We start from the raw sequence: 11459 nt of genomic DNA, 5'->3' as shown, positions 1-11459 counted from the left end.
CATAAAAGAAAATATATATTATATACTATAAAATATTATACCTGTTGCATTTTTTATTGATATAAAGTCAGTACCATGTAATGGTGACAATGAAGTAGACATTGGTGACCCAACACTTGCTGTTGCTTGAGATCCACTATAGGGACTATAAACACCTTGATTGCTCATTGTCTGTAATTCTTAAATCAAAAGATATACATGTATACACATCTTTTCAATTAAGACAAACAAAAGGACCATGTTTTACTTGAAAACTTAATACATAAAATAATAAGGATTAATATAATAAATATATCACGTATTCGTTTAAAAAAGTAAAGTAAAAATAAAATGAGAATTACCATATCCAAGAGGAACGAACTCCTGATTTTCACAAATATTCCCATAAAAAATATTCTCTAACGTTATATTCCCGTAAACTTCAGGCATTATGCGTTATTGGAAAAAAATCACACAAATAAAGAAACGTTCACTACTTCAGATATAATAAAATTTATAAATAACAAATATTAAGCATAAAAAAGTTTGACAAATGAAACAAACTTTGACAACACGATGTGACTCGTAAGACGTTCACGTACTCATCGAACATCGGTATTACTTATCTGAATAACTACGTCATATTATAACCTTGACGTCAGTGTAGGTTTTTCCCCGCATAAACTTAATTAACAATAACCAATTATTCTTTCAAAATAGGTTTCTCTCAAGAAAAGGGTTGTAGCAAGTAATTAAAAGAACCCACTCAACGTTGTCTGAACTTTTCACGAATTTTGTAAATAAAAATATTGAGAATCTTGAAATTATATGTACTCATGATTCTAAATGATAGCGTACTTTAATTCTACATAATTTGATATATATATATAAATAAAATTTTCAGATCACTAATAAATATTATTAAAAATGTTTGAATACAATTGGAACCATGTCTTACAAATCGAAAACAAATGTCCGTGGTGGGGATATCTCATGATTATATATATATACGCTTTAGAAAAGGAAGGCGAGTTACGTGGTGTCAAACATCGTGTTACATACGCTTCAATCTCAAGTTCTGTAGTAGTATAAATCTTTTAAAGCGATTTAATTGCTCCATAATGTCGGCGAAAAACGAAAAAATTGGTATTATTGGCAGGTAATTGGACTTTTACTTTATAGAATTGATTTTATTAAGAATTAATAAATAAACAATAAAACTATTTATATCCAATTGTATTTCATAGAATTTCGTTCTTTTATAATAAAAATAAAGTCACTTTAACTACCAACAATTAAAATACAAATTTTGATATCCTACTATGATATCTCATAATGTTATAACACTGTTTTTCTTTAGTATTTTTTATCAATTATTATTTAAAAAATGTAAAGCAATAATATTTAATGCAATAATAAGTACAAAAATACTTTAGTGAACGTATAAAATGACATTTACAAGAAAGATAATGTAATAGTTGTATTAGACATTTCTTACAGGAAAATAATATTGGAAATTACGTTTATCTACGATATGTTTTTAACTGATAGTTCACCAAAAAACCCAACAACTGATGCCCTCATAGATTACTCCTCTGATAAGATAATAGCGAATAGTTAAACAAAAATAAATAGTGTAGAATTACATAAACATTTTTTACAAATTTTTTACATCGTAATGTGCCATTAAAGATGTAATATTTTAAATGTAATGTCTCTTTTCAGCTTTATAGTTAATAGTAAATAATTAACACAAAAGAATAGAATATGATTAATATTGGACACATTAATTAAATTTATAATATAGTAACGATATAATAATTATTTTAGCGGCTTAATCGGTCGAAGCTGGGCAATGCTTTTTGCTAGTGTAGGCTACGAAGTGATTATTTATGACATTGTAAAAGAACAAATCTTAAGTGCCCTTGAAGATATTCATGTGCAATTGAAACGTCTCGAAAATGGCGCTCTTTTAAGAGGCACACTTACCGCGGATCAACAATTTAAATTAATTAAAGGTTTGTATACACGTTTGTGTATAAATTTGTAATCAACTATACGTAAAATTAGAATGATTGAAAGATTAATGGCAACTAAAAAGTTTTATGTATTAATTTGAACAATTATTAACAGGATCATCTAATTTGACTGAAACTGTAAAAGGCGCTAAACTTATACAGGAATGTGTTCCTGAAAATTTACCATTGAAACTTAAAGTTTACAATGAACTTGACAACGTAGTCGATAATAAAGTAATTCTATCTTCTTCAACGTCTACTTTCCGTCCATCTTTATTTAGTGAAAAGTTAAAACATCGTGAACAAGTTATTGTATCGCATCCGGTACGTATACTTTTGAACTATATGTATGAAATAATGATTAATAAAGAAACTTACAGTTTAAAAAATTCCTAAAAATGACTAACCATTTATATTATTTTATGTATAGGTGAATCCTCCTTACTACGTACCCCTTGTAGAAATTGTACCTGCTCCATGGACACGTGCTGATGTACCAGTGCAAACAAAGGCTATTATGAGTGAAATAGGCCAAACACCTGTTGTATTCAGTAAGGAAATTGATGGATTTGCTTTGAACCGAATACAGTACGGAAATTTTTTATTTAAATTCGTATGTCCGGATCTCTTAAATAATCTCTAAACATTTATTGGAAAAAATTAATATGTACTTCTAGATATGCGATTTTAAATGAAGCATGGAGATTAGTAGCCGATGGAATATTAAGTGCGAAAGATATAGATGCAGTTATGAGTGAAGGTCTCGGAATGCGGTATGCATTCCTTGGAGCTTTTGAAGCCGCGCATTTAAATGCAGAAGGTAACATTTTTTATTGTTAAAAATATAGGTTTATCAAATTATTTTATTATACTATATTTCTTTCAGGAATGAAAAAGTATTGCGAAACATACAAAAATTCAATTTATGATACAAGCATGACGTTTGGTCCAGTTCCTAAATTTGAAGGTGAAATGGCGGAAAAAATTAGTAATGAATTAAATGAGATGTGTCCACTAGATAAACTTCAAGAAAGGCGTGCATGGAGAGATGAAGCTTTGACAAAGTTATCTTTATTAAAGAAAGAAATGAATAAGAAAAATAAATAGTTAACCCATCGATATTGCGTTAAAACTAAAATTTGTATATTAACCAATAAAATTTGGTTTATATGTTTAAAATTAATTGCTATGTTAAGTATTTTTATCGACACTTTACAAAGTTTAAATCGTTGATTATATCGATATTACCTAAATTCCTAAAAAAATTTTTCCAGTGAAATAAAAAATACATTTTTTAAATAGAAAGTTAATTTTTATTTATATAGTATTGAAATTTAACGCTTTCCTCCTACACGTGGAGCTGACTTTTGTGTTACTTTTGCAGCTTTATGTTTTGGCAAAGTCTTTGTCTTAGGAGCTACAACTGCTTTCTTTGTTGCTTTTGCAGCTCTTTTCTGTTCCTTTGCAGCTCTGAAATCAAAAGTTAACATGAATTAAACACTTTAAAAAATATAGGTAATGATATGTACAATATTATTAAAATTGTTTGAATCCGCAAAAGCCAGACAGTGTAAAAAAATATACAATTCTGGGTGAAGCAATCCAGTTACTCTAAGACATTCTGAAATCAAACATGATATGGAATACTATGTCAAAGGAACAGATGTCTATAATAGTTGCTTTTATTTATAACATGAAATGCAATAATAAAATTACATTCTTGTGTCTACATATAAATTATACTTACATAATTGCTTGTTCCCTTTGTGCTCTCCGAATTTCTGGTTTCATATTACGTTTTGCCAAAATATCTGTAAGTGATGCACCTACAATAGCACGTTGGAATTTTTGAGTACGTCTTGTCCTCTTCTTTGTTTGTTCCTCATCTTGTCCTTTTTTATGCTTCCGTCTGTAATATTAAATTACATTCTATGTCTACTTTTCATTTTGAATAATACAAAACAATTGATGGTAAACATACCTGTATAGTACAGTCCATGTGACTTTCCTTGGATTACGTTTCATTAAATGTGCAGATTCACATTTTGAGTTTAAAAAAGTGAATGTCTAAAAGACATAGAGGTTAAGGTTGGCAAACGAATGTAAGAAAAACAAAAAATTGATGGTGTTTGATTACTAAGTAACTAAAATAGATAGCTTAGACTGTAACATTATAACAATAGATATATATAAATTTCATTATACATACTTTTCCATCTACTTTAACCATGGTTTTACCATGGCCTGGATATATTTTATATCCACTGTATGCACAAAGTCCGATCCTAAAAAGATTGATAGCATATTTATTAAAAATATTTTAATGACTCAATTTCTTTAGTATATCTAAAACATTTTAAACGATTGTACTTAATTTGACGGATATATATCTCATTAAAACTTTCATTTACCTCATGTTGAGTTACCAAGAAAACACGGATTTCACAAAAATGGCCGATTTCTTGTACATATAGTATGTTGCGTGTGCATCAAACAGTACCAATATTCTAAAACTAAATTTGACATATTTTAGATTAAATTTAATTATTTAAAAACTAAAAATAATGGGAAGCATAAGTAAATTGATAAATGTAATAACAAATATATAACATAAAGTATGTATATCTTAAAGAGTTTAAGTAAAAATGTGTTTCTATAAATTGAATACAATACACATAGTTTTATAAAGTTGAAAGCACTGACTGCTAAGTTAACGTATATAACAAAAGTAAAAATTTTTTTTGATAATAATGAATTATAAGAAACAACTTGTAACTATTACTATGTAATAGAATTTGTTGTGACATTCAATAGGTAAGCTAAAAATATCTGCAATTTATAGTTGTTAATTTATAGTTGTTATAACTATAAAATAATACCACGTGTTAAGTGGTATATTTTTTAGGTTACTTGTTAAATGTACATTATCGTCAAGGTAAATTATAAAATTAAAAAATGAAAGACACAAATATTGTGGGATTTGGCGATCCGAATCAAATAAGTGATGATGATGAAGAAAACGAAATTACTAATATGAAAAGGAAAGCATGTAAAAAATCAGGTGGATTTCAATCTATGGCTCTTAGTTTCCCTGTATTAAAAGGTATATTAAAACGCGGATATAAAATACCAACACCTATACAAAGAAAAGTAAGTTACAAAATGTTGATTAAAATAACTAAATGGTTTTTAAACTCAGTTGCTAGTATACCTTTTGTTAACATAAATTGTGTTTCTGTAGACAATTCCTTTAGCTTTAGAAGGTCGTGATGTAGTGGCAATGGCTAGAACAGGTAGTGGAAAAACTGCTTGTTTTTTAATTCCTTTATTTGAAAAACTTAAAGCTAGGCAAGCAAAAGCTGGTGCAAGAGCTTTAATTTTATCACCTACACGTGAATTAGCATTACAAACATTAAAGTTTGTAAAAGAAATAGGCAAATTCACAGGCCTAAAAGCAGCTGTAATTTTGGGAGGAGATAGTATGGAAAATCAATTTAATGCAATTCATGGAAATCCTGATATATTAGTAGCTACACCAGGAAGATTTCTACATATATGCATTGAGATGGATTTACAATTAAATAATATTGAATATGTGGTTTTTGATGAAGCTGATAGGTAAAAATTTTGCTTCCAATATTACATATAATCCTTATTTTAAGCATCATAAATTATAACTGATAAATTTTGTTGCAGATTATTTGAGATGGGTTTTGGTGAACAAATTACTGAAATTGCAAATAGATTACCTGAATCGCGACAAACATTATTGTTTTCTGCAACATTACCTAAAATTTTAGTAGATTTTGCAAGGGCTGGATTAACTGATCCCGTTTTATTACGTTTAGATGTAGAAAGTAAAATACCAGAACAATTAACACTTTCATTTATAGTATGTCGTGCAGAAGAAAAACTGGCAGTAATGTTATGTTTGTTAAAAAACGTTATTAAAAGTGATGCTCAAACGGTAATATTTGCTGCAACAATGCATCATGTTGAATATATTCATCAGGTATGTAAGGGAAAATTGCATTCTAATTTTAATGTGTAGTTGCATGTATAATAATTACATTTTATGAATAGGTATTAGAGATGGCAGGAATTTGTAACACGTTTATCTATTCCAATTTGGATCCAGCAGCCCGAAAAATAAATGCAGCTAAATTTCAATCTGGAAAAGCTAGAGTTCTAGTAGTAACAGATGTTGCTGCTCGAGGTCTAGATATTCCACATCTGGATAATGTAATTAATTTTAACTTTCCTGCAAAATCAAAGCTCTTTGTACATAGAGTAGGTAAGCAACCAGGTTAGATTCAAAATTGCATAAAAGTATATATAACATTAATAATTCTTGTAACAGGTCGTTGTGCGCGAGCAGGTCGCTCTGGAACTGCGTATAATATCGTGGCTCCAGATGAATATGCTTATTTGGTAGATTTACATCTTTTCCTTGGTCGTTCATTGCGTATTATTCCTCTTTCTGGGTCATTAGAGAATACAGATGGTGCTATTGGTAAAATGCCACAAGCTATGATAGAAGAAGAGCTTGCGGAATTAATAAATTGGCACAATTGTTCCGCTGATCTCGTATGTATTTTTAAGTTACTTGTTTAAAGCACATTAATAATTTTGTACAGAATAATTTTGTGTCATGTACAGAAAAATATGGAAAAAGTTTGTGATAATGCATATAAACAATATATTCGATCACGACCTGCACCTTCTTCGGACAGTATAAAGAGGGTTAAAGAGTTAAACATTGGCAAAGCAGGTGTTATACCAGAATATTCAGATATTTCTTCTAATACTAGGAATTTATTATCGAAAATATTAAATTATAAACCACAAGGGGTATGTAATCTTTCAAATTTGCATTAATTATATTGTATAAATTATTTTGCTTTATTACATATAAATACTTTTTTCTTTTAGACGGTTTTTGAAATTGGAGCAAAAACATCATCACTTGACTATCAGGTTATGAAAAAGAAACGTACGTTACATAAAGAAAATATTACAAATTTTCGTAGAAAAGCAGAAGAGGTAGAAGCTAGAAAAAATTCAGAAGGTAGGTACATACTTTAATAAGTTACTGAGATCTATATAGTTTCCATTTAATTATTAATAATATATTGTAGATTTGGTTAAAAAAGTGAATCTTCCATCAAGTACAAATGATGAAATTAATGCAGTGTTTAATACAATTGTACTTCCAAAGAAAAGAAAACTAGATGATTTATATAAACCTTCTAAAAAAAAGAAACGATTAGTAACACGCGACGAAGAATTCTTTATTCCATATTCTGCCCCAGATAAACACACAGAAGAAGGGTAAGTTTATAGTAAAATAATTTTAACGATAAGTTATATTTATCCGTTTTCTTACAGTTTAGCTGTTAATTCTTTCAACACGGAAGCGGAAAAAGTACAAATGGACTTAACTGCAGATAACGAAGAATCTCAGCGACTTCAAACGCAAATAAAAAAATGGGATCGCAAGAAAAAGAAAATGGTTACCACCAATAAGGTACGTACCTTACATGATTAAACAATTTGTAAGTTGCAAAACATTTTAAATGAATATTATTTTTAAAGGAACGGAAAGTTAGTAAAATACGAACAGAGTCTGGAGCTTGGTTACCTGTCAGTTACAAATCAAACCGTTATTCAGCCTGGAAAGAGAAAACCAAAATAGATGCTACAAATGATGATAATGATAGTGAAGAAGAACCTTCACAAGTACAGAAACGTATGTGAAGGATAATATTTATATCTAATAGTTTATTACTTATGTGTATAGATGCTATATTCAATTATTGTTTATCTATTTCAGTGCACACAACGGCTAATACACATTGGGCACGGCACAATCAAAAGATAAAGGAAAAGATTATAAAGAATAAAGAACTGAAACGTCCAGAAGAAATTTTAAAGACACGTAAATTGCTCGAACGAAGACGTAAAAGGAACGGTAGAGGAAATCGAAAAGGTCAGAAGAAACGTGGAAAGAAACATTAATATATGACTTTCTATATTTATGTATGAATTCTGAAGGTTAAATATATTTTATAATGTAAATAACAAATAGTTTTATTCTCTTTCCTTTGCATGCTTTAACATTCAACGGTTACATATTTATCAATATAAAATCAATATAAACATTGTAATATCTGTAAAAAAAAGTATATACTTTTTTAATAAATTGTATCTTTCGTTATTTAAATTGAACAATTTCGAAGTGAAGAGTAAACAAATTATATGAAATTAAAAATAATATCGCGGTGGAACGTCGTCGCAAAACGATTATGAAGTATTATACAATTTGTGAAGATTTCCGTTGCATCATTGCAATTCCCTTGCGTAATTGTTGGGTTCTACGTCAGAAGCTCATTACGTAGAGTTGGTAGGTGGTTTTCTGCGAAATGATGGAAGCCTCAGAAAGTTGCACGAACCGAGAAGAATATAAATTTAGACGCCGCGTGTTATGTTTATAGAAGCAACAATAAAACAAACATTAAAACATTATCAATATTTAATTTCTTTATTCCTACGTGACTTTGATTAATTTATGAAATAATTACAAAAAAAATGTAGTTTATAAATTGTTCAAAGTGTGTGATATTTAATTCGTCAATTCTGTCGATCCAAACAACCAATCAAAATTTGATACACGTAAATTAGTTGTTCGATGTTTTAGAAACAGAAAGGTTATCCTCTTTATTACAGCTAGATTTATTTAACATCACAGGTCTAACATGGTATACGTCGATTTGAAAACTGATACTTTCGCATTGTTTTACAAATATGTACCAAGTTGCGCGTTACTACAAAATATACGTAACACTGTTGTATATAGTACATTGCACGTGTTATGTATAAATAATTAAAGTATTTCATGTAGTGAAACTACTTTTGAATATATAATATTTAATTCATTACTTCTCAAATTCGTTTCCCAATAAAGTATTATCGAATCACGGCTCACGATTTAAGAGGATAAAGTAAAAGGAGAGAAAGGAAACACTATGAGTCTGTTCGTGAGTCACAGATGACAACTGGTTTGATGTCAGTTTTGGTGGCATATAAAATGCTGATACTGAAACATAAATCACAGGTTAATGTTGATCAGCGTCTATTTATATATACATATATATGTATTATCTAAACATCTATTAATGGATTCATTATTATTGTATATTTTCAGTCGAATGTATTATTCAAACTTTTGTCGAATTCAAATTAATACGATCGAAGATTTCAAATAAAAACATAAAGATCGACAAACGCGCCTAAAGCTATTTAATTCATAAAATACCAGGGCGAGGCATATCTTTTTCAACATGCTAAATATTTATTTAGGCTTGTTCCATTTTTAATACGAAACTAGTCGATATTCGGCCAAACGAGTTCTCGCATGGTTTTATATTGTTTTTCGATTTTATATTTTTTATCGATATCATAATGTATTGTACGAAACATTCGTCAAGTACCCGCAAATCATTGATAAGAATTCATACATCATTTGGTAAAGAACGCACTGTGGGCAAAAACAAGTACATATGTTCTGATAATTATTCTCTGCAATATTGATCGATGCAAATTATGCAGATGGAAAACTTCGAGGCAAGGTCGCGGCAGTCATTCACATTAAAGATTTTATCACTTTAAGGATTTTGCATAGCTTTGAAACGATCACTTCTTTCATCTCGTATTAACAATAAGTTCATTCAAACCTACTAAACAACGCTCTTGATTGAAATTCTTGACAAAGAAGGAAAGCAACGTCCAACACATAGATCACTATCGCGCTATATAAAAATATCCCTGGACATTTTAATTTCAACGATCTGTCGAAAATCTTTAGAAATTTAAACGTTGCAGAAGTTTTAGCGTGTGATCAAGATCGAGGTCGAGGCCGAGGTTAAGGATAGGAACATCTTATACTTTGTTTCAGGACAGTGTAGATCGAACAGAAGTTGCAGTTAGTCGATAATTCTGTGGTCGAAAAAACAACGGATATGCGCGGGAATAGTGAATTTGCCAGTTGCCACTCAATTGGGAATTCGTGCCAAGGTGGTTGCAGCCGTTGGTCAGCCACAAATCCCGATGACACCGATTGTGGAAATAAGTCTATTCGTAACCAGACAGTCACGTCTACGATCTTCCGTTCACCAACCATGCCGTTACTGACTGTTTCTCTTCTACGTCATACGGTTAAAAATACGAGCTGTTGCACACATATCGTTGCAAAAAGGGAGCTGTCTCGTGCACATTGTATTCACCGTTGATTCACGAACGACGTTCCAAGGAACTTTGGACGCATTATTCTAACCTCCAGTTAATACTTTCGTGATGAACCGTTTCGGTAACGATCGTTGATTCGTTAACACACGTCACACAGGAAATTTGGTATTTCGAGGAGCGTTCGCGAAGCATCTTAATATTGATAAACAGTGAAAGTTATTCGATGCTAGAAAGCGTATGCATCGGATAATTAAACGTAGATATATTCCGTGGCGGAAATGTATGTTCTCTTTGGTGCACAATGCACACACGTTCGAGTGATTGGCTGACAGCTTGGAATTGTAACAGTTGGATACTATTTAGACGCGTTCTTACTAGCGAGTGGTACGATACAATATATTTATTACATAAGATCTTTGATTTCGACAGTTCGAAATTTCTACGAGGCGATCGTACAGCCAGGGGGAAAAAAAGAAGTAAATCGAGAGCTCGCTCGAAGTGAACGTTCGCAATTCTAATTAAGCAACGAATTCTCTTAGTCGAATCATGTGATTCAGGAACTGATGCATGAATAAAAAGTCTCTCAGTGTTTGTTATAAATATGACTTATAAATAACCATGAGACGTTGTTCCAGCAATTAGCGATTTTCAAGAAATTCGTAACAGTGAACGATTTAATAATTCTACGAGATACTTCGTTTCTTTTTCTTTCCTCTTTCGCTCTCAGATGACATTCCGCGTATTTGCGCAATTTTCTCCGAGTACTTACGGCCATGTGCACCCTTTTTCCGCCAGCGTTCTCCCGCGTTCCGGTTATTTCTAATACCGGAAAATTAACGTAAAATTGACCAACCATTTTTTATAACGGAACAGGTGAAAACAAGCTCAACGACATCATGGAAAATTGCTGTCGCTGCACTTCGTATAATGAAACGCGTTGCTTCAACTTCCATCAAGTTCCGTGCGGCCCGAGAATAGACGCTTTGACTAGAAGTGTAACTCCATCTCCGATACTTGATCCGATTACGAGGTAAACGGTGAAATTTCTGGAATACGGAAAGTGTAACCCCGCGTTTAACGCTGTTAAACAAACAGTCTCAGTATGGCGAGCACGCCATATCAATCCTTCATCTTCGTACTATGTATTTTATTGCTGATTACGAGATACTCGTGAGTGAAAATTTATACAGCCTTTTTAAATGGTATACATTTTCCGTG

General features: G+C 30.8%; 4 protein-coding genes across 4 annotated transcripts in view; 2 read left to right on the top strand and 2 right to left on the bottom strand.

Moving 5' to 3' along the window:
* Positions 1–409, bottom strand: part of LOC108573540 (nuclear factor NF-kappa-B p110 subunit) — a 4214-nt gene extending 3805 nt beyond the window's left edge. Inside the window, exons 1-2 of the mRNA XM_017936003.1 lie at positions 342–409; positions 49–179 (exon numbers count right to left, since the gene is read on the bottom strand). Coding sequence (XP_017791492.1) covers positions 49–168 — 120 coding nt within the window. The 5' untranslated portion in view covers positions 169–179; positions 342–409. The remainder of the gene's footprint in view (positions 1–48; positions 180–341) is intronic.
* A 615-nt stretch (positions 410–1024) lies between these two features.
* LOC108573553 (lambda-crystallin homolog) lies at positions 1025–3109 on the top strand. The gene is made up of 6 exons (XM_017936015.1): positions 1025–1138; positions 1810–1997; positions 2113–2321; positions 2428–2585; positions 2675–2817; positions 2884–3109. Exons 1-6 carry the CDS (start codon positions 1101–1103, stop codon positions 3102–3104), a joined length of 957 nt encoding a protein of 318 aa, XP_017791504.1. The 5' UTR covers positions 1025–1100; the 3' UTR covers positions 3105–3109.
* Positions 3110–3331: 222 nt separating this feature from the next.
* On the bottom strand, positions 3332–4441 carry LOC108573549 (60S ribosomal protein L24). Its single transcript, XM_017936012.1, has 5 exons — positions 4409–4441; positions 4207–4282; positions 3979–4064; positions 3745–3906; positions 3332–3467 (listed from the first exon to the last, which is right to left on the bottom strand). The coding sequence occupies exons 1-5, from the start codon at positions 4411–4413 to the stop codon at positions 3332–3334; spliced, it is 465 nt and encodes a 154-aa protein (XP_017791501.1). The 5' UTR covers positions 4414–4441.
* A 511-nt stretch (positions 4442–4952) lies between these two features.
* Positions 4953–8015, top strand: LOC108573554 (ATP-dependent RNA helicase DDX54). The gene is made up of 11 exons (XM_017936016.1): positions 4953–5147; positions 5239–5615; positions 5694–6009; positions 6081–6291; positions 6358–6584; positions 6657–6848; positions 6930–7065; positions 7136–7328; positions 7386–7524; positions 7593–7746; positions 7831–8015. Exons 1-11 carry the CDS (start codon positions 4953–4955, stop codon positions 8013–8015), a joined length of 2325 nt encoding a protein of 774 aa, XP_017791505.1.
* The last annotated feature ends 3444 nt before the right edge of the window (positions 8016–11459 follow it).

Source organism: Habropoda laboriosa, unplaced genomic scaffold (genome assembly GCF_001263275.1).
Source record: "Habropoda laboriosa isolate 0110345459 unplaced genomic scaffold, ASM126327v1 scaffold148, whole genome shotgun sequence".
In the NCBI taxonomy this organism is placed as follows: Eukaryota; Metazoa; Arthropoda; class Insecta; order Hymenoptera; family Apidae; genus Habropoda; species Habropoda laboriosa.
Note: the sequence above shows the minus strand (reverse complement) of the source record. Positions and strands in the feature narration are given on the sequence as shown.